This window comes from Anastrepha ludens, chromosome X (assembly GCF_028408465.1).
Source record: "Anastrepha ludens isolate Willacy chromosome X, idAnaLude1.1, whole genome shotgun sequence".
Lineage (NCBI taxonomy): Eukaryota > Metazoa > Arthropoda > Insecta > Diptera > Tephritidae > Anastrepha > Anastrepha ludens.
Genome location: NC_071503.1, coordinates 3,207,261 through 3,231,502, shown reverse-complemented (window position 1 = coordinate 3,231,502; position 24,242 = coordinate 3,207,261). Strand labels below are relative to the sequence as shown.

Sequence of the window (24,242 nt, the reverse complement as noted above, 5' to 3'; positions counted from 1 at the left end):
TTGTTTATGGAATTATCAAAAATTCTTGGATTCAAACACAATCACTTGACTGCGTATCATTCACAAGGGAATGGCATGATCGAACGTTTTCCCCGCACGCTTAAAGCTGCGATCATGTGCAAAAACGATGCCACTTGGTCCAATTCACTTCCTCTCATTATGCCTCGCCGGCCGAGCTCGTTTACGGTACAATCTTGCGTCGTCCCGGTGATTTTTTTGAGTATTCCAAACAACCTGAGTATTCGACTGAATTCGTGAGCGGGTTGAGGAGTACCATTCAGCAGTTACGTCCGATCGCGTCGTCCAACCACGCCAATATTAAAAGTTACATTCAGAGTGGGCTTGCCAACTGCACTCACGTTTTCTTACGCGACGACTCAGTTCGCAAATCGTTAAAACGTCTCTATGACAGGCCTTACAAAATCATTAAACGTTGGGATAAGACCCTTGACATTGACATTCGAGGCAGATCGGTGACGGTAACCACAGATAGACTCAAGGCTGCGTGCTTAGACTCAAATTTTGTTAACCAAAATTTACCTCCAAGTATTAATAGAAATCAAGAGGCTCAACCAACAATTACTCCTAAGCAAAATGTACAGCCATTAGATTAAAGTTACAAAAAACAACCTATTAGTAATAAGAATGGGGATGCCACACATACAATGGCCACCAAAACCACTCGCGCTGGCAGACAGATTGTAAGACCACAGCGCTTCGTTTCTTTTGTATCGTGATCGGTTGATCACTGGTGGGGGAGTGATGTGGGGCATTGCCTGCAATTGCATGTACGCACTGTACAACGCGTTGACACAACAATCGCAGCGTGTGTGCTGGGCGTAAGGATTGTTGATACAACAAAAGCAGCGTGTATACGTTGCTTTAGTATTTTTGTTTTGAATTATTACTTTTTCGGTTTGGGTCTTGATAAGAGCTTCTTTTTTCGCAACGAATGTTTTTAATAACTGATAACAAAAAATAAGAGGAAAACAATTGAAACTAAAATAAAAGTGCCGCGCCGCATAGATTGGTCGCAATATATCAATGGCTGTTTAAGTTGCTTCGAGTTGGAGTTGAAGGGTGAGAAAAGGGCAAGAACGTAGAGTCGGTGTAGGAGCGATTACAAACGGCAGCAATTAGAATCTGGAAGCGCCGTATAAATTAGAAAAACCCAAATTGGTGACCCCGAACAAAGAACATTTTCATAAAAAAGTGTTTTCCGAGAAAATTGTGGACATTTCTAATACGGCGAGTGTGCATCGACCATAACCTAAATTTCACCATCACCTGCATACTAACATTACCGCACATTCCACCACGTGTAACCAACGCTTGTGGTACTACACCAAAGTTCGGAACTTAACGGCGAAATTTAACACAAACGTTTGAAAGGGGTTTTTATTGAAGCAACGCGGTTGGTAAGAATTACCTTACGCATTTAACTCACAATTCTATGCAACCATACAAACAATTGTACTATTAATGCAACTTTAAACGTAATTCAACGTGCAAATACAACATTTTGGATGCAATATTTTTTCGAATGAGAATATCATCAAACAACGAGAAGCCTTATCTACGACCAAATGAGCAAATACCAATCGAGGTTTTGGAAGCCATTCAACGGAACCTACAATTAATATTTACCAGAATGATCCAAGGAGACTGCACACCTGGAACGTCATAAGGAGCCTCGCAACGGCAACTACAACAAGAATTTCGCGAAAATGTGAGTACCTTCACCGATAAGCCTTTACAAAGTAGTCATATTGCGGTTAAATCACCCGTTTTCTTGAAAAGTAGCCCTCATATATTTTCCATTCAAATGGAGACGTCTTTTCGACGCGCTAACATTTCTCGCCATGATACAAAATATGACCACGTGGTCGGCGCATTGGACGCGCAAATTCTCGAACTGGTCAGTGATTTTCTTCGCAATCCTCCCGAAACGGACAAATACGAGTGTCTCAAAAATAGAATTATCGCGGAATTCGCGGACTCCGAATCGAAAAAAATTCGAAAGTTACTTAATGACGTTGAGCTTGGTGACCGTAAACCATCTCAGATTTTGCGCCACATGCGTGACCTGGCCGGAAGCTCAGTTTCGGAAACAATTTTAAAAAGCTGGTGGTTTAAAAGATTGCCTGTTACACTTCGAGCTTGGTTGATAATTGGTGATGAAGATTTAGAGATATGCGCCAAACGCGCCGATACGATCATGGACTTTGTTGGATCCACATCCTCACAAGTCATGGCAGTGAAAGCTGGTGCCAGTACACCACATAAAAATGAACAATTTGAGGAAATCCTCAACAATATCAACTCAACTTTGACACAGGCAGTTGCGAATTTGGCAACCCAGTTGACCACCCCCGGTGATCATTCCCGGTCACGATCACGAAGTGGCAACAACCAGAATGCACGTTCAAGCTCCGGCGACAACGGTAATGCCAAACCGTTTTGCCGATACCACTACAAGTTCGGTGGCGCAGCACTCAAATGTGTTCTCCCGTGCAAATTTAATGATAAAAGACCGGAAAACTAAAAGCCGCTTCCTTAGGGACGACAGACGAAGCGGAAGTTATGACCTGCAGGAATTTTCTCATTGACACCGGCTCCGATATCTCAATTCTACCGCGTATTTTCGGTAACAAATCGGCCGGCCCGTCCTCATATCGTTTATTTGCCGCAAACGGCAATCCCACTAAGACTTTCGGCCAACATCAGCTTAGCCTGAACATTGGCCTCAGGCGCAATTTCACGTGGCCATTCATAATTGCCGATGTAGATAAGCCAATCATCGGCATAGATATTTTAAATTACTACGGTCTCATTATTGATGTTAAAAAGCGCAAAATTATTGACGAAAAACCCCAACTGGGGGTTAAGTGCAATTCCATTATGACTCCATATGAACGTTTATCCACCATCAATGTCGGGAATAACAATATGGCTGATCTCATTAGCGAATTCAAGGCTCTGACGCTTCCAGTCCCATCTCATGACATTACTCATCAAATCATTACCACGGGTCAGCCTATATTTTCGGCAGCACGTCGTCTCAACCCGGAGCGACTTAAAATTGCCAAAACAGAATTCGAAGCCATGCTCAATGCTGACATCTGCAGTCCAAGCAAAAGTGCATGAGCAAGTCCATTACACATGGTTCCCAAAAAAGATTCTGCGGTGACTATCGGCGTCTTAATGCCATTACAGTACCAGATCGCTATCCCTTGCCTCATATCCATGACTTTACACAAAAGTTTGCTGGATGCAAAATTTTCTCGAACATCGATTTGATTAGTGCTTACAACCGAATTCCAATTAATAGGTCTGACAAGGAAAAAACGGCCATAATCACCCATTTGGCCTATATGAATTTAACGTCATGACATTCGGTCTCAGAAATGCTTCTCAAACATTCCAAAGGTTCATGAACAAGCTGTTCATGAATTTGGATTTCGTTTTCGTCTACATAGACGATATTTGCGTGGCTTCGGTTAACGAAACCGAACACCGCCAGCATCTTCGCATAGTTTTCGAGAGATTAAGCGCTTACAATTTGAAGATTAATCTCGCCAAATGCATCCTCGGCCAGCCCGAAATATTTTTTTTCGGCCACACTATTACGGCAGATGGCGTCGCGCCTCCTAAGGCCAAAACCGAGGTCATTTGTCAGTTCAAAAAGCCAACAGTAGCTCATGAGTTGCGCCGATTCTTGGCACTCCTCAATTATTATCGTCGTTTTTTGGCTAATGCTGCTTACACGCAGGGTAAATTACAATCTCTCATTGTCGGAAATACAAAAGAAGACAGAACGCCATTGATCTGGACTGAAGAGGCGTCCCAGGCGTTTGAACAATGCAAGTCTGATCTGGCTAAGGCCACACTGCTGGCACAACCTTTGCCGAATGCCCAACTGATTTTAAATGTTGATGCCAGCACTTTTTCGGTTGGTGCAGATTGACAACAGCGAGTGGGTAATGATTTACAACCCCTAAGTTATTTTTCCAAACGAATGTCAGATACCCAAAAGAAATACAGTACCTACGATCGTGAATTATTGGCAGTCTACTTGGCTGTCAAGCATAATAAATACATGATCGAGGGTCGTGAATGCATCATTCTCACCGACCACAAGCCCATTGCGTTTGCTTTCAAGCAAAAACCGGAAAAAGCTTCGCCCAGACAGTTAAGGCATCTTGACTTGATTGGCCAATATTGCACAGACATCCGGTACATATCGGGCAAAGATAACGTTGTGGCAGACGCTCTACAAGAATCGAATACATTTCCAAAAGCGAAATTGGCCATCGTGATATCGCTCAGTTGCAAAGCAATGATGAGGAGCTGACATCATTGTTGAGTCCAGATTCCAACACTCATATCAAGCTTCACAAAATCACGATTCATGATTCTGATTTACCCCTATTTAGCGACATTTCCCAGGAGAGGGTTCGCCCTTTCATTTCACAAGCTTTACGAAAACAAATTTTCAATCTGGTACACAATGTTTGTCATCCCGGCAAACATGCTACCAGCAAACTTATCACAGATCGCTATTTCTGGCCAGATATGAAAAAAGACGCCACGCGTTGAACAAGTCAATGTCTCGATTGCCAGAAAAGTAAAATTTCTCGACATAATCGAGCAACTCGTGCTGAGTTTAAAATTCCTGACGGTAGATTTCACCATGTCAACATCGATTTGATTGGTCCTCTGCCGGTCTCGAATGGTTTCCGTTATTGTCTCACTTGCATTGACAGATTCTCCCGATGGCCCACGGCCATTCCACTGCAGGATATGTCGGCGGAGGCTGTCGCAAATGCTCTCTTAAACGGATGGATCTCTCACTACGGTGTTCCACGCGTTATCACAACGGATCAAGGTAGGCACTTTGAATCCGCTTTGTTCATGGAATTATCAAAAATTCTTGGATTCAAACACAATCACTTGACTGCGTATCATTCACAAGGGAATGGCATGATCGAACGTTTTCCCCGCACGCTTAAAGCTGCGATCATGTGCAAAAACGATGCCACTTGGTCCAATTAACTTCCTCTCATTATGCCTCGCCGGCCGAGCTCGTTTACGGTACAACCTTGCGTCGTCCCGGTGATTTTTTTGAGTATTCCAAACAACCTGAGTATTCGACTGAATTCATGAGCGGGTTGAGGAGTACCATTCAGCAGTTACGTCCGATCGCGTCGTCCAACCACGCCAATATTAAAAGTTACATTCAGAGTGGGCTTGCCAACTGCACTCACGTTTTCTTACGCGACGACTCAGTTCGCAAATCGTTAAAACGTCTCTATGACAGGCCTTACAAAATCATTAAACGTTGGGATAAGACCCTTGACATTGACATTCGAGGCAGATCGGTGACGGTAACCACAGATAGACTCAAGGCTGCGTGCTTAGACTCAAATTTTGTTAACCAAAATTTACCTCCTAGTATTAATAGAAATCAAGAGGCTCAACCAACAATTACTCCTAAGCAAAATGTACAGCCATTAGATTTAAGTTACAAAAAACAACCTATTAGTAATAAGAATGGGGATGCCACATATACAATGGCCTCCAAAACCACTCGCGCTGGCAGACAGATTGTAAGACCACAGCGCTCCGTTTCTTTTGTATCGTGATCGGTTGATCACTGGTGGGGGAGTGATGTGGGGCATTGCCTGCAATTGCATGTACGCACTGTACAACGCGTTGATACAACAATCGCAGCGTTTGTGCTGGGCGTAAGGATTGTTGATACAACTAAAGCAGCTTTAGTGGCTGTTGTTTTTTTGTTTTGAATTATTACTTTTTCGGTTTGGGTCTTGATAAGAGCTTCTTTTTTCGCAACGAATGATTTTAATAACTGATAACTGAAAATATGAGGAAAACAATTGAAATTAAAATAAAAGTTCCGCGCCGCATAGATTGGTCGCAATATATCAATGGCTGTTTAAGTTGCTTCGAGTTGGAGTTGAAGGGTGAGAAAAGTGCAAGAACGTAGAGTCGGTGTAGGAGCGATTACAAACGGCAGCAATTAGAATCTGGAAGCGCCGTATAAATTAGAAAAACCCAAATTGGTGACCCCGAACATAGAACATTTTCATAAAAAAGTGTTTTCCGAGAAAATTGTGAACATTTCTTATACGGCAAGCGTGCATCGACCATAACCTAAATTTCACCTGCACCTGCACACTAACATTACCGCACATTCCACCACGTGTAACCAACGCTTGTGGTACTACACCAAAGTTCGGAACTTAACGGCGAAATTTAACACAAACATTTGAAAGGGGTTTTTATTGAAGCAACGCGGTTGGTAAGAATTACCTTACGCATTTAACTCACAATTCTATGCAACCATACAAACAATTGTACTATTAATGCAACTTTAAACGTAATTCAACGTGCAAATACAACATTTTGGATGCAATATTTTTTCGAATGAGAATATCATCAAACAACGAGAAGCCTTATCTACGACCAAGAGAGCAAATACCAATCGAGGTTTTGGAAGCCATTCAACGGAACCTACAATCAATATTTACCAGAATGATCCAAGGAGACTGCACACCTGGAACGTCATAAGGAGCCTCTCAACGGCAACTACAACAAGAATTTCGCGAAAATGTGAGTACCTTCACCGATAAGCCTTTACAAAGTAGTCATATTGCGGTTAAATCACCCGTTTTCTTGAAAAGTAGCCCTCATATATTTTCCATTCAAATGGAGACGTCTTTTCGACGCGCTAACATTTCTCGCGGTGATACAAAATATGACCCCGTGGTCGGCGCATTGGACGCGCAAATTCTCGAACTGGTCAGTGATTTTCTCCGCAGTCCTCCCGAAACGGACAAATACGAGTGTCTCAAAAATAGAATTATCGCGGAATTCGCGGACTCCGAATCGAAAAAAATTCGAAAGTTACTTAATGACGTTGAGCTTGGTGACCGTAAACCATCTCAGCTTTTGCGCCACATGCGTGACCTGGACGGAAGCTCAGTTTCGGAAACAATTTTAAAAAGCTGGTGGATTGAAAGATTGCCTGTTACACCTCGAGCTTGCTTGATAATTGGTGATGAAGATTTAGAGATATGCGCCAAACGCGCCGATACGATCATGGACTTTGTTGGATCCACATCCTCACAAGTCATGGCAGTGAAAGCTGGTGCCAGTACACCACATAAAAATGAACAATTTGAGGAAATCCTCAACAATATTAAAGCTTTGACACAGGCAGTTACGAATTTGGCAACCCAGTTGACCACCCCCGGTGATCATTCACGGTCACGATCATGAAGTGGCAACAACCAGAATGCACGTTCAAGCTCCGGCGACAACGGTAATGCCAAACCGTTTTGCCGATACCACTACAAGTTCGGTGGCGCAGCACTCAAATGTGTTCTCCCGTGCAAATTTAATGATAAAAGACCGGAAAACTAAAAGCCGCTTCCTTAGGGACGACAGACGAAGCGGAAGTCATGATCACCCCATTTGGCCTATATGAATTTAACGTCTTGACATTCGGTCTCAGAAATGCTTCTCAAACATTCCAAAGGTTCAAGAACAAGCTGTTCATGAATTTGGATTTCGTTTTCGTCTACATAGACGATATTTGCGTGGCTTCGGTTTACGAAACCGAACACCGGAAGCATCTTCGCATAGTGTTCGAGAGATTAAGCGCTTACAATTTGAAGATTAATCTCACCAAATGCACCCTCGGCCAGCCCGAAATAATTTTTCTCGGCCACACGATTACGGCAGATGACGTCGCGCCTCATAAGGCCGAAACCGAGGTCATTTGTCAGTTCAAAAAGCCGACAGTAGCTCATGAGTTGCGCCGATTCTTGGCACTCCTCAATTATTATCGTCGTTTTTTCGCTAATGCTGCTTACACGCAGGGTAAATTACAATCTCTCATTGTCGGAAATTCAAAAAAAGACAGAACGCCATTGATCTGGACTGAAGAGGCCTCCCAGGCGTTTGAACAATGCAAGTCTGATCTGGCTAAGGCCACACTGCTGGCACAACCTTTGCCGAATGCCCAACTGATTTTAAATGTTGATGCCAGCAATTTTTCGGTTGGTGCAGTTTGACAACAGCGAGTGGGTAATGATTTACAACCCCTAAGTTTTTTTCCAAACGAGTGTCTGATACCCAAAAGAAATACAGCACCTACGATCGTGAATTATTGGCAATCTACTTGGCTGTCAAGCATAATAAATACATGATCGAGGGTCGTGAATGCATCATTCTCACCGACCACAAGCCCATTACGTTTGCTTTCAAGCAAAAACCGGAAAAAGCTTCGCCCAGACAGTTAAGGCATCTTGACTTGATTGGCCAATATTGCACAGACATCCGGTACATATCGGGCAAAGATAACGTTGTGGCAGACGCTATATCTAGAATGGAGGCCATTTCCAAAAGCGAAGTTGGCCATCGTGATATCGCTCAGTTGCAAAGCAATGATGAGGAGCTGACATCATTGTTGAGTCCAGATTCCAACACCCATATCAAGCTTCACAAAATCACGATTCAAGATTTTGATTTACCCCTATTTTGCGACATTTCCCAGGAGAGGGTTCGCCCTTTCATTCCACAAGCTTTACGAAAAAAAATTTTCAATCTGGTACACAATGTTTGTCATCCCGGCAAACATGCTACCAGCAAGCTTATCACAGAACACTATTTCTGGCCAGACATGAAAAAAGACGCCACGCATTGAACAAGTCAATGCCTCGATTGCCAAAAAAGTATGATTTCTCGACATAATCGAGCAACTCTTGCTGAGTTTAAAATTCCTGACGGTAGATTTCACCATGTCAACATCGATTTGATTGGTCCTCTGCCGGTCTCGAATGGTTTCCGTTATTGTCTCACTTGCATTGACAGATTCTCCCGATGGCCCACGGCCATTCCACTGCAGGATATGTCGGCGGAGGCTGTCGCAAATGCTCTCTTAAACGGATGGATCTCTCACTACGGTGTTCCACGCGTTATCACAACGGATCAAGGTAGGCACTTTGACTCCGCTTTGTTCATGGAATTATCAAAAATTCTTGGATTCAAACACAATCACTTGACTGCGTATCATTCACAAGGGAATGGCATGATCGAACGTTTTCCTCGCACACTTAAAGCTGCGATCAGGTGCAAAAACGATACCACTTGGTCCAATTCACTTCCTCTCATTATGCCTCGCCGGCCGAGCTCGTTTACGGTACAACCTTGCGTCGTCCCGGTGATTTTTTTGAGTATTCCAAACAACCTGAGTATTCGACCGAATTCATGAGCGGGTTGAGGAGTACCATTGAGCAGTTACGTCCGATCGCGTCGTCCAACCACGCCAATATTAAAAGTTACATTCAGAGTGGGCTTGCCAACTGCACTCATGTTTTCTTACGCGACGACTCAGTTCGCAAATCGTTAAAACGTCTCTATGACGGACCTTACAAAATCATTAAACGTTGGGATGAGACCCTTGACATTGACATTCGAGACAGATCGGTGACGGTAACCACAGATAGACTCAAGGCTGCGTGCTTAGACTCAAATTTTGTTAACCAAAATTTACCTCCTAGTATTAATAGAAATCAAGAGGCTCAACCAACAATTACTCCTAAGCAAAATGTACAGCCATTAGATTAAAGTTACAAAAAACAACCTATTAGTAATAAGAATGGGGATGCCACACATACAATGGCCACCAAAACCACTCGCGCTGGCAGACAGATTGTAAGACCGCAGCGCTTCGTTTCTTTTGTATCGTGATCGGTTTATCACTGGTGGGGGAGTGATGTGGGGCATTGCCTGCAATTGCATGTACGCACTGTACAACGCGTTGACACAACAATCGCAGCGTTTGTGCTGGGCGTAAGGATTGTTGATACAACAAAAGCAGCGTGTATACGTTGCTTTAGTATTTTTGTTTTGAATTATTACTTTTTCGGTTTGGGTCTTGATAAGAGCTTCTTTTTCCGCAACGAATGTTTTTAATAACTGATAACAAAAAATATGAGGAAAACAATTGAAACTAAAATAAAAGTGCCGCGCCGCATAGATTGATCGCAATATATCAATGGCTGTTTAAGTTGCTTCGAGTTGGAGTTGAAGGGTGAGAAAAGTGCAAGAACGTAGAGTCGGTGTAGGAGCGATTACAAACGGCAGCAATTAGAATCTGGAAGCGCCATATAAATTAGAAAAACCCAAATTGGTGACCCCGAACAAAGAACATTTTCATAAAAAAGTTTTTTCCGAGAAAATTGTGGACATTTCTTATACGGCAAGCGTGCATCGACCATAACCTAAATTTCACCTGCACCTGCACACTAACATTACCGCACATTCCACCACGTGTAACCAACGCTTGTGGTACTACACCAAAGTTCGGAACTTAACGGCGAAATTTAACACAAACATTTGAAAGGGGTTTTTATTGAAGCAACGCGGTTGGTAAGAATTACCTTACGCATTTAACTCACAATTCTATGCAACCATACAAACAATTGTACTATTAATGCAACTTTAAACGTAGTTCAACGTGCAAATACAACATTTTGGATGCAATATTTTTTCGAATGAGAATATCATCAAACAACGAGAAGCCTTATCTACAACCAAGAGAGCAAATACCAATCGAGGTTTTGGAAGCCATTCAACGGAACCTACAATCAATATTTACCAGAATGGTCCAAGGAGACTGCACACCTGGAACGTCATAAGGAGCCTCTCAACGGCAACTACAACAAGAATTTCGCGAAAATGTGAGTACCTTCACCGATAAGCCTTTACAAAGTAGTCATATTGCGGTTAAATCACCCGTTTTCTTGAAAAGTAGCCCTCATATATTTTCCATTCAAATGGAGACGTCTTTTCGACGCGCTAACATTTCTCGCGGTGATACAAAATATGACCCCGTGGTCGGCGCATTGGACGCGCAAATTCTCGAACTGGTCAGTGATTTTCTCCGCAGTCCTCCCGAAACGGACAAATACGAGTGTCTCAAAAATAGAATTATCGCGGAATTCGCGGACTCCGAATCGAAAAAAATTCGAAAGTTACTTAATGACGTTGAGCTTGGTGACCGTAAACCATCTCAGATTTTGCGCCACATGCGTGACCTGGCCGGAAGCTCAGTTTCGGAAACAATTTTAAAAAGCTGGTGGATTGAAAGATTGCCTGTTACAACTCGAGCTTGCTTAATAATTGGTGATGAAGATTTAGAGATATGCGCCAAACGCGCCGATACGATCATGAACTTTGTTGGATCCACATCCTCACAAGTCATGGCAGTGAAAGCTGGTGCCAGTACACCACATAAAAATGAACAATTTGAGGAAATCCTTAACAATATTAAAGCTTTGACACAGGCAGTTACGAATTTGGCAACCCAGTTGACCACCCCCGGTGATCATTCACGGTCACGATCATGAAGTGGCAACAACCAGAATGCACGTTCAAGCTCCGGCGACAACGGTAATGCCAAACCGTTTTGCCGATACCACTACAAGTTCGGTGGCGCAGCACTCAAATGTGTTCTCCCGTGCAAATTTAATGATAAAAGACCGGAAAACTAAAAGCCGCTTCCTTAGGGACGACAGACGAAGCGGAAGTTATGACCTGCAGGAATTTTCTCATTGACACCGGCTCCGATATCTCAATTCTACCGCGTATTTTCGGTAACAAATCGGCCGGCCCGTCCTCATATCGTTTATTTGCCGCAAACGGCAATCCCACTAAGACTTTCGGCCAACATCAGCTTAGCCTGAACATTGGCCTCAGGCGCAATTTCACGTGGCCATTCATAATTGCCGATGTAGATAAGCCAATCATCGGCATAGATATTTTAAATTACTACAGTCTCATTATTGATGTTAAAAAGCGCAAAATTATTGACGAAAAACCCCAACTATTGGTTAAGTGCAATTCCATTATGACTCCATATGAACGTTTATCCACCATCAATGTCGGGAATAACAATATGGCTGATCTCATTAGCGAATTCAAGGCTCTGACGCTTCCACCGATTTTTAGCAATACGGATTCAGTCCCATCTCATGACATTACTCATCAAATCATTACCACGGGTCAGCCTATATTTTCGGCAGCACGTCGTCTCAACCCGGAGCGACTTAAAATTGCCAAAACAAAATTCGAAGCCATGCTCAATGCTGACATCTGCAGTCTAAGCAAAAGTGCATGGGCAAGTCCATTACACATGGTTCCCAAAAAAGATTCTGCGGTGACTATCGGCGTCTTAATGCTATTACAGTACCAGATCGCTATCCCTTGCCTCATATCCATGACTTTACACAAAAGTTTGCTGGATGCAAAATTTTCTCGAACATCGATTTGATTAGTGCTTACAACCGAATTCCAATTAATAGGTCTGACAAGGAAAAAACGGCCATAATCACCCCATTTGGCCTATATGAACTTAACGTCTTGACATTCGGTCTCAGAAATGCTTCTCAAACATTCCAAAGGTTCATGAACAAGCTGTTCATGAATTTGGATTTCGTTTTCGTCTACATAGACGATATTTGCGTGGCTTCGGTTTACGAAACCGAACACCGGAAGCATCTTCGCATAGTGTTCGAGGGATTAAGCGCTTACAATTTGAAGATTAATCTCACCAAATGCACCCTCGGCCAGCCCGAAATAATTTTTCTCGGCCACACGATTACGGCAGATGACGTCGCGCCTCATAAGGCCGAAACCGAGGTCATTTGTCAGTTCAAAAAGCCGACAGTAGCTCATGAGTTGCGCCGATTCTTGGCACTCCTCAATTATTATCGTCGTTTTTTCGCTAATGCTCCTTACACGCAGGGTAAATTACAATCTCTCATTGTCGGAAATACAAAAGAAGACAGAACGCCATTGATCTGGACTGAAGAGGCGTCCCAGGCGTTTGAACAATGCAAGTCTGATCTGGCTAAGGCCACACTGCTGGCACAACCTTTGCCGAATGCCCAACTGATTTTAAATGTTGATGCCAGCAATTTTTCGGTTGGTGCAGTTTGACAACAGCGAGTGGGTAATGATTTACAACCCCTAAGTTTTTTTCCAAACGAATGTCTGATACCCAAAAGAAATACAGTACCTACGATCGTGAATTATTGGCAATCTACTTGGCTGTCAAGCATAATAAATACATGATCGAGGGTCGTGAATGCATCATTTTCACCGACCACAAGCCCATTACGTTTGCTTTCAAGCAAAAACCGGAAAAAGCTTCGCCCAGACAGTTAAGGCATCTTGACTTGATTGGCCAATATTGCACAGACATCCGGTACATATCGGGCAAAGATAACGTTGTGGCAGACGCTCTATCAAGAATCGAATCCATTCCCAAAAGCGAAGTTGACCATCGTGATATCGCTCAGTTGCAAAGTAATGATGAGGAGCTGACATCATTGTTGAGTCCAGATTCCAACACCCATATCAAGCTTCACAAAATCACGATTCAAGATTTTGATTTACCCCTATTTTGCGACATTTCCCAGGAGAGGGTTCGCCCTTTCATTCCACAAGCTTTACGAAAACAAATTTTCAATCTGGTACACAATGTTTGTCATCCCGGCAAACATGCTACCAGCAAGCTTATCACAGAACGCTATTTCTGGCCAGACATGAAAAAAGACGCCACGCATTGAACAAGTCAATGCATCCATTGCCAAAAAAGTATGATTTCTCGACATAATCGAGCAACTCTTGCTGAGTTTAAAATTCTTGACGGTAGATTTCACCATGTCAACATCGATTTGATTGGTCCTCTGCCGGTCTCGAATGGTTTCCGTTATTGTCTCACTTGCATTGACAGATTCTCCCGATGGCCCACGGCCATTCCACTGCAGGATATGTCGGCGGAGGCTGTCGCAAATGCTCTCTTAAACGGATGGATCTCTCACTACGGTGTTCCTCGCGTTATCACAACGGATCAAGGTAGGCACTTTGACTCCGCTTTGTTCATGGAATTATCAAAAATTCTTGGATTCAAACACAATCACTTGACTGCGTATCATTCACAAGGGAATGGCATGATCGAACGTTTTCCCCGCACGCTTAAAGCTGCGATCATGTGCAAAAACGATACCACTTGGTCCAATTCACTTCCTCTCATTATGCCTCGCCGGCCGAGCTCGTTTACGGTACAACCTTGCGTCGTCCCGGTGATTTTTTTGAGTATTCCAAACAACCTGAGTATTCGACCGAATTCATGAGCGGGTTGAGGAGTACCATTGAGCAGTTACGTCCGATCGCGTCGTCCAACCACGCCAATATTAAAAGCTACATTCAGAGTGGGCTTGCCAACTGCACTCATGTTTTCTTACTCGACGACTCAGTTCGCAAATCGTTAAAACGTCTCTATGACGGACCTTACAAAATCATTAAACGTGGGGATAAGACCCTTGACATTGACATTCGAGGCAGATCGGTGACGGTAACCATAGATAGACTCAAGGCTGCGTGCTTAGACTCAAATTTTGTTAACCAAAATTTACCTCCTAGTATTAATAGAAATCAAGAGGCTCAACCAACAATTACTCCTAAGCAAAATGTACAGCCATTAGATTAAAGTTACAAAAAACAACCTATTAGTAATAAGAATGGGGATGCCACACATACAATGGCCACCAAAACCACTCGCGCTGGCAGACAGATTGTAAGACCACAGCGCTTCGTTTCTTTTGTATCGTGATCGGTTGATCACTGGTGGGGGAGTGATGTGGGGCATTGCCTGCAATTGCATGTACGCACTGTACAACGCGTTGACACAACAATCGCAGCGTTTGTGCTGGGCGTAAGGATTGTTGATACAACAAAAGCAGCGTGTATACGTTGCTTTAGTATTTTTGTTTTGAATTATTACTTTTTCGGTTTGGGTCTTGATAAGAGCTTCTTTTTTCGCAACGAATGTTTTTAATAACTGATAACAAAAAATAAGAGGAAAACAATTGAAACTAAAATAAAAGTGCCGCGCCGCATAGATTGATCGCAATATATCAATGGCTGTTTAAGTTGCTTCGAGTTGGAGTTGAAGGGTGAGAAAAGTGCAAGAACGTAGAGTCGGTGTAGGAGCGATTACAAACGGCAGCAATTAGAATCTGGAAGCGCCGTATAAATTAGAAAAACCCAAATTGGTGACCCCGAACAAAGAACATTTTTATAAAAAAGTTTTTTCCGAGAAAATTATGGACATTTCTTATACGGCGAGCGTGCATCGACCATAACCTAAATTTCACCTGCACCTGCATACTAACATTACCGCACATTCCACCACGTGTAACCAACGCTTGTGGTACTACACCAAAGTTCGGAACTTAACGGCGAAATTTAACACAAACATTTGAAAGGGGTTTTTATTGAAGCAACGCGGTTGGTAAGAATTACCTTACGCATTTAACTCACAATTCTATGCAACCATACAAACAATTGTACTATTAATGCAACTTTAAACGTAGTTCAACGTGCAAATACAACATTTTGGATGCAATATTTTTTCGAATGAGAATATCATCAAACAACGAGAAGCCTTATCTACGACCAAGAGAGCAAATACCAATCGAGGTTTTGGAAGCCATTCAACGGAACCTACAATCAATATTTACCAGAATGGTCCAAGGAGACTGCACACCTGGAACGTCATAAGGAGCCTCTCAACGGCAACTACAACAAGAATTTCGCGAAAATGTGAGTACCTTCACCGATAAGCCTTTACAAAGTAGTCATATTGCGGTTAAATCACCCGTTTTCTTGAAAAGTAGCCCTCATATATTTTCCATTCAAATGGAGACGTCTTTTCGACGCGCTAACATTTCTCGCGGTGATACAAAATATGACCACGTGGTCGGCGCATTGGACGCGCAAATTCTCGAACTGGTCAGTGATTTTCTCCGCAGTCCTCCCGAAACGGACAAATACGAGTGTCTCAAAAATAGAATTATCGCGGAATTCGCGGACTCCGAATCGAAAAAAATTCGAAAGTTACTTAATGACGTTGAGCTTGGTGACCGTAAACCATCTCAGATTTTGCGCCACATGCGTGACCTGGCCGGAAGCTCAGTTTCGGAAACAATTTTAAAAAGCTGGTGGATTTAAAGATTGCCTGTTACAACTCGAGCTTGCTTAATAATTGGTGATGAAGATTTAGAGATATGCGCCAAACGCGCCGATACGATCATGAACTTTGTTGGATCCACATCCTCACAAGTCATGGCAGTGAAAGCTGGTGCCAGTACACCACATAAAAATGAACAATTTGAGGAAATCCTTAACAATATTAAAGCTTTGACACAGGCAGTTACGAATTTGGCAACCCAGTTGACCACCCCCGGTGATCATTCACGGTCACGATCATGAAGTGGCAACAACCAGAATGCACGTTCAAGCCCCGGCGACAACGGTAATGCCAAACCGTTTTGCCGATACCACTACAAGTTCGGTGGCGCAGCACTCAAATGTGTTCTCCCGTGCAAATTTAATGATAAAAGACCGGAAAACTAAAAGCCGCTTCCTTAGGGACGACAGACGAAGCGGAAGTTATGACCTGCAGGAATTTTCTCATTGACACCGGCTCCGATATCTCAATTCTACCGCGTATTTTCGGTAACAAATCGGCCGGCCCGTCCTCATATCGTTTATTTGCCGCACACGGCAATCCCACTAAGACTTTCGGCCAACATCAGCTTAGCCTGAACATTGGCCTCAGGCGCAATTTCACGTGGCCATTCATAATTGCCGATGTAGATAAGCCAATCATCGGCATAGATATTTTAAATTACTACAGTCTCATTATTGATGTTAAAAAGCGCAAAATTATTGACGAAAAACCCCAACTATTGGTTAAGTGCAATTCCATTATGACTCCATATGAACGTTTATCCACCATCAATGTCGGGAATAACAATATGGCTGATCTCATTAGCGAATTCAAGGCTCTGACGCTTCCACCGATTTTTAGCAATACGGATTCAGTCCCATCTCATGACATTACTCATCAAATCATTACCACGGGTCAGCCTATATTTTCGGCAGCACGTCGTCTCAACCCGGAGCGACTTAAAATTGCCAAAACAAAATTCGAAGCCATGCTCAATGCTGACATCTGCAGTCTAAGCAAAAGTGCATGGGCAAGTCCATTACACATGGTTCCCAAAAAAGATTCTGCGGTGACTATCGGCGTCTTAATGCTATTACAGTACCAGATCGCTATCCCTTGCCTCATATCCATGACTTTACACAAAAGTTTGCTGGATGCAAAATTTTCTCGAACATCGATTTGATTAGTGCTTACAACCGAATTCCAATTAATAGGTCTGACAAGGAAAAAACGGCCATAATCACCCCATTTGGCCTATATGAACTTAACGTCTTGACATTCGGTCTCAGAAATGCTTCTCAAACATTCCAAAGGTTCATGAACAAGCTGTTCATGAATTTGGATTTCGTTTTCGTCTACATAGACGATATTTGCGTGGCTTCGGTTTACGAAACCGAACACCGGAAGCATCTTCGCATAGTGTTCGAGGGATTAAGCGCTTACAATTTGAAGATTAATCTCACCAAATGCACCCTCGGCCAGCCCGAAATAATTTTTCTCGGCCACACGATTACGGCAGATGACGTCGCGCCTCATAAGGCCGAAACCGAGGTCATTTGTCAGTTCAAAAAGCCGACAGTAGCTCATGAGTTGCGCCGATTCTTGGCACTCCTCAATTATTATCGTCGTTTTTTCGCTAATGCTGCTTACACGCAGGGTAAATTACAATCTCTCATTGTCGGAAATTCAAAAAAAGACAGAACGCCATTGATCTGGACTGAAGAGGCCTCCCAGGCGTTTGAACAATGCAAGTCTGATCTGGCTAAGGCCACACTGCTGGCACAACCTTTGCCGAATGCCCAACTGATTTTAAATGTTGATGCCAGCAATTTTTCGGTTGGTGCAGTTTGACAACAGCGAGTGGGTAATGATTTACAACCCCTAAGTTTTTTTCCAAACGAGTGTCTGATACCCAAAAGAAATACAGTACCTACGATCGTGAATTATTGGCAATCTACTTGGCTGTCAAGCATAATAAATACATGATCGAGGGTCGTGAATGCATCATTCTCACCGACCACAAGCCCATTACGTTTGCTTTCAAGCAAAAACCGGAAAAAGCTTCGCCCAGACAGTTAAGGCATCTTGACTTGATTGGCCAATATTGCACAGACATCCGGTACATATCGGGCAAAGATAACGTTGTGGCAGACGCTCTATCAAGAATCGAATCCATTTCCAAAAGCGAAGTTGGCCATCGTGATATCGCTCAGTTGCAAAGCAATGATGAGGAGCTGACATCATTGTTGAGTCCAGATTCCAACACTCATATCAAGCTTCACAAAATCACGATTCATGATTCTGATTTACCCCTATTTTGCGACATTTCACATTAGAAGGTTCGCCCTTTCATTCCACAAGCTTTACGAAAACAAATTTTCAATCTGGTACACAATGTTTGTCATCCCGGCAAACATGCTACCAGCAAGCTTATCACAGATCGCTTTTTCTGGCCAGACATGAAAAAAGACGCCACGCATTGAACAAGTCAATGTCTCGATTGCCAAAAAAGTAAAATTTCTCGACATAATCGAGCAACTCTTGCTGAGTTTAAAATTCCTGACGGTAGATTTCACCATGTCAACATCGATTTGATTGGTCCTCTGCCGGTCTCGAATGGTTTCCGTTATTGTCTCACTTGCATTGACAGATTCTCACGATGGCCCACGGCCATTCCACCGCAGGATATTATCAAAAATTCTTGGATTCAAACACAATCACACGACTGCGTATCATTCACAAGGGAATGGCATGATCGAACGTTTTCACCGCACGCTTAAAGCTGCGATCATGTGCAAAAACGATGCCACTTGGTCCAATTCACTTCCTCTCATTATGCCTCGCCGGCCGAGCTCGTTTACGGTACAACCTTGCGTCGTCCCGGTGATTTTTTTGAGTATTCCAAACAACCTAAGTATTCGACTGAATTCGTGAGCGGGTTGAGGAGTACCATTGAGCAGTTACGTCCGATCGCGTCGTCCAACCACGCCAATATTAAAAGCTACATTCAGAGTGGGCTTGCCAACTGCACTCACGTCTTCTTACTCGACGACTCAGTTCGCAAATCGTTAAAACGTCTCTATGACAGGCCTTACAAAATCATTAAACGTTGGGATAAGACCCTTGACATTGACATTCGAGGCAGATCGGTAACGGTAACCACAGATAGACTCAAGGCTGCGTGCTTAGACTCAAATTTTGTTAACCAAAATTTACCTCCTAGTATTAATAGAAATCAAGAGGCTCAACCAACAATTACTCCTAAGCAAAATGTACAGCCATTAGATTAAAGTTACAAAAAACAACCTATTAGTAATAAGAATGGGGATGCCACACATACAATGGCCACCAAAACCACTCGCGCTGGCAGACAGATTGTAAGACCACAGCGCTTCGTTTCTTTTGTATCGTGATCGGTTGATCACTGGTGGGGGAGTGATGTGGGGCATTGCCTGCAATTGCATGTACGCACTGTACAACGCGTTGACACAACAATCGCAGCGTTTGTGCTGGGCGTAAGGATTGTTGATACAACAAAAGCAGCGTGTATACGTTGCTTTAGTATTTTTGTTTTGAATTATTACTTTTTCGGTTTGGGTCTTGATAAGAGCTTCTTTTTTCGCAACGAATGTTTTCAATAACTGATAACAAAAAATAAGAGGAAAACAATTGAAACTAAAATAAAAGTGCCGCGCCGCATAGATTGATCGCAATATATCAATGGCTGTTTAAGTTGCTTCGAGTTGGAGTTGAAGGGTGAGAAAAGTGCAAGAACGTAGAGTCGGTGTAGGAGCGATTACAAACGGCAGCAATTAGAATCTGGAAGCACCGTATAAATTAGAAAAACCCAAATTGGTGACCCCGAACAAAGAACATTTTTATAAAAAAGTTTTTTCCGAGAAAATTGTGGACATTTCTTATACGGCGAGCGTGCATCGACCATAACCTAAATTTCACCTGCACCTGCATACTAACATTACCGCACATTCCACCACGTGTAACCAACGCTTGTGGTACTACACCAAAGTTCGGAACTTAACGGTGAAATTTAACACAAACATTTGAAAGGGGTTTTTATTGATACAACGCGGTTGGTAAGAATTACCTTACGCATTTAACTCACAATTCTATGCAACCATACAAACAATTGTACTATTAATGCAACTTTAAACGTAATTCAACGTGCAAATACAACATTTTGGATGCAATATTTTTTCGAATGAGAATATCATCAAACAACGAGAAGCCTTATCTACAACCAAGAGAGCAAATACCAATCGAGGTTTTGGAAGCCATTCAACGGAACCTACAATCAATATTTACCAGAATGATCCAAGGAGACTGCACACCTGGAACGTCATAAGGAGCCTCTCAACGGCAACTACAACAAGAATTTCGCGAAAATGTGAGTACCTTCACCGATAAGCCTTTACAAAGTAGTCATATTGCGGTTAAATCACCCGTTTTCTTGAAAAGTAGCCCTCATATATTTTCCATTCAAATGGAGACGTCTTTTCAACGCGCTAACATTTCTCGCGGTGATACAAAATATGACCCCGTGGTCGGCGCATTGGACGCGCAAATTCTCGAACTGGTCAGTGATTTTCTCCGCAATCCTCCCGAAACGGACAAATACGAGTGTCTCAAAAATAGAATTATCGCGGAATTCGCGGACTCCGAATCGAAAAAAATTCGAAAGTTACTTAATGACGTTGAGCTTGGTGACCGTAAACCATCTCAGCTTTTGCGCCACATGCGTGACCTGGCCGGAAGCTCAGTTTCGGAAACAATTTTAAAAAGCTGGTGAATTGAAAGATTGCCTGTTACACCTCGAGCTTGCTTGATAATTGGTGATGAAGATTTAGAGAAATGCGCCAAACGCGCCGATACGATCATGGACTTTGTTGGATCCACATCCTCACAAGTCATGGCAGTGAAAGCTGGTGCCAGTACACCACATAAAAATGAACAATTTGAGGAAATCCTCAACAATATTAAAGCTTTGACACAGGCAGTTACGAATTTGGCAACCCAGGTGACCACCCCCGGTGATCATTCACGGTCACGATCACGAAGTGGCAACAACCAGAATGCACGTTCAAGCTCCGGCGACAACGGTAATGCCAAACCGTTTTGCCGATACCACTACAAGTTCGGTGGCGCAGCACGCAAATGTGTTCTCCCGTGCAAATTTAATGATAAAAGACCGGAAAACTAAAAGCCGCTTCCTTAGGGACGACAGACGAAGCGGAAGTTATGATCTGCAGGAATTTTCTCATTGACACCGGCTCCGATATCTCAATTCTACCGCGTATTTTCGGTAACAAATCGGCCGGCCCGTCCTCATATCGTTTATTTGCCGCAAACGGCAATCCCACTAAGACTTTCGGCCAACATCAGCTTAGCCTGAACATTGGCCTCATTCGAAATTTCACGTGGCCATTCATAATTGCCGATGTAGATAAGCCAATCATCGGCATAGATATTTTAAATTACTACGGTCTCATTATTGATGTTAAAAAGCGCAAAATTATTGACGAAGAACCCCAACTGGGGGTTAAGTGCAATTCCATTATGACTCCATATGAACGTTTATCCACCATCAATGTCGGGAATAACAATATGGCTGATCTCATTAACGAATTCAAGGCTCTGACGCTTCCACCGATTTTTAGCAATACGGATTCAGTCCCATCTCATGACATTACTCATCAAATCATTACCACGGGTCAGCCTATATTTTCGGCAGCACGTCGTCTCAACCCGGAGCGACTTAAAATTGCCAAAACAAAATTCGAAGCCATGCTCAATGCTGACATCTGCAGTCTAAGCAAAAGTGCATGGGCAAGTCCATTACACATGGTTCCCAAAAAAGATTTTGCGGTGACTATCGGCGTTTCAATGCCATTACAGTACCAGATCACTATCCCTTGCCTCATATCCATGACTTTACACAAAAGTTTGCCGGATGCAAAATTTTCTCGAACATCGATTTGATTAGTGCTTACAACCGAATTCCAATTAATAGGTCTGACAAGGAAAAAACGGCCATAATCACCCATTTGGCCTATATGAATTTAACGTCTTGACATTCGGTCTCAGAAATGCTTCTCAAACATTCCAAAGGTTCATGAACAAGCTGTTCATGAATTTGGATTTCGTTTTCGTCTACATAGACGATATTTGCGTGGCTTCGGTTTACGAAACCGAACACCGGAAGCATCTTCGCATAGTGTTCGAGGGATTAAGCGCTTACAATTTGAAGATTAATCTCACCAAATGCACCCTCGGCCAGCCCGAAATAATTTTTCTCGGCCACACGATTACGGCAGATGACGTCGCGCCTCATAAGGCCGAAACCGAGGTCATTTGTCAGTTCAAAAAGCCGACAGTAGCTCATGAGTTGCGCCGATTCTTGGCACTCCTCAATTATTATCGTCGTTTTTTCGCTAATGCTGCTTACACGCAGGGTAAATTACAATCTCTCATTGTCGGAAATTCAAAAAAAGACAGAACGCCATTGATCTGGACTGAAGAGGCCTCCCAGGCGTTTGAACAATGCAAGTCTGATCTGGCTAAGGCCACACTGCTGGCACAACCTTTGCCGAATGCCCAACTGATTTTAAATGTTGATGCCAGCAATTTTTCGGTTGGTGCAGTTTGACAACAGCGAGTGGGTAATGATTTACAACCCCTAAGTTTTTTTCCAAACGAGTGTCTGATACCCAAAAGAAATACAGTACCTACGATCGTGAATTATTGGCAATCTACTTGGCTGTCAAGCATAATAAATACATGATCGAGGGTCGTGAATGCATCATTCTCACCGACCACAAGCCCATTACGTTTGCTTTCAAGCAAAAACCGGAAAAAGCTTCGCCCAGACAGTTAAGGCATCTTGACTTGATTGGCCAATATTGCACAGACATCCGGTACATATCGGGCAAAGATAACGTTGTGGCAGACGCTCTATCAAGAATCGAATCCATTTCCTAAAGCGAAGTTGGCCATCGTGATATCGCTCAGTTGCAAAGCAATGATGAGGAGCTGACATCATTGTTGAGTCCAGATTCCAACACTCATATCAAGCTTCACAAAATCACGATTCAAGATTTTGATTTACCCCTATTTTGCGACATTTCCCAGGAGAGGGTTCGCCCTTTCATTCCACAAGCTTTACGAAAACAAATTTTCAATCTGGTACACAATGTTTGTCATCCCGGCAAACATGCTACCAGCAAGCTTATCACAGAACACTATTTCTGGCCAGACATGAAAAAAGACGCCACGCATTGAACAAGACAATGCCTCGATTGCCAAACAAGTATGATTTCTCGACATAATCGAGCAACTCTTGCTGAGTTTAAAATTCTTGACGGTAGATTTCACCATGTCAACATCGATTTGATTGGTCCTCTGCCGGTCTCGAATGGTTTCCGTTATTGTCTCACTTGCATTGACAGATTCTCCCGATGGCCCACGGCCATTCCACTGCAGGATATGTCGGCGGAGGCTGTCGCAAATGCTCTCTTAAACGGATGGATCTCTCACTACGGTGTTCCTCGCGTTATCACAACGGATCAAGGTAGGCACTTTGACTCCGCTTTGTTCATGGAATTATCAAAAATTCTTGGATTCAAACACAATCACTTGACTGCGTATCATTCACAAGGGAATGGCATGATCGAACGTTTTCCCCGCACGCTTAAAGCTGCGATCATGTGCAAAAACGATACCACTTGGTCCAATTCACTTCCTCTCATTATGCCTCGCCGGCCGAGCTCGTTTACGGTACAACCTTGCGTCGTCCCGGTGATTTTTTTGAGTATTCCAAACAACCTGAGTATTCGACCGAATTCATGAGCGGGTTGAGGAGTACCATTGAGCAGTTACGTCCGATCGCGTCGTCCAACCACGCCAATATTAAAAGCTACATTCAGAGTGGGCTTGCCAACTGCACTCATGTTTTCTTACTCGACGACTCAGTTCGCAAATCGTTAAAACGTCTCTATGACGGACCTTACAAAATCATTAAACGTGGGGATAAGACCCTTGACATTGACATTCGAGGCAGATCGGTGACGGTAACCATAGATAGACTCAAGGCTGCGTGCTTAGACTCAAATTTTGTTAA

The 24,242-nt window shown here is 43.1% G+C and overlaps 4 protein-coding genes across 4 annotated transcripts; all 4 read left to right on the top strand.

The window, feature by feature from the left end:
- The first annotated feature begins 1,825 nt into the window (after positions 1-1,825).
- Positions 1,826-2,545, top strand: LOC128869417 (uncharacterized). Its single transcript, XM_054111969.1, has one exon. It carries the CDS (start codon positions 1,826-1,828, stop codon positions 2,543-2,545), a length of 720 nt encoding a protein of 239 aa, XP_053967944.1.
- A 38-nt stretch (positions 2,546-2,583) lies between these two features.
- Positions 2,584-3,147, top strand: LOC128869416 (uncharacterized). Its single transcript, XM_054111968.1, has one exon. It carries the CDS (start codon positions 2,584-2,586, stop codon positions 3,145-3,147), a length of 564 nt encoding a protein of 187 aa, XP_053967943.1.
- Positions 3,148-6,729: 3,582 nt separating this feature from the next.
- LOC128869415 (uncharacterized) lies at positions 6,730-7,302 on the top strand. The gene has a single exon (XM_054111966.1). The coding sequence runs from the start codon at positions 6,730-6,732 to the stop codon at positions 7,300-7,302; it is 573 nt and encodes a 190-aa protein (XP_053967941.1).
- A 3,563-nt stretch (positions 7,303-10,865) lies between these two features.
- LOC128869413 (uncharacterized) lies at positions 10,866-11,438 on the top strand. Its single transcript, XM_054111964.1, has one exon. It carries the CDS (start codon positions 10,866-10,868, stop codon positions 11,436-11,438), a length of 573 nt encoding a protein of 190 aa, XP_053967939.1.
- Positions 11,439-24,242: the final 12,804 nt, after the last annotated feature.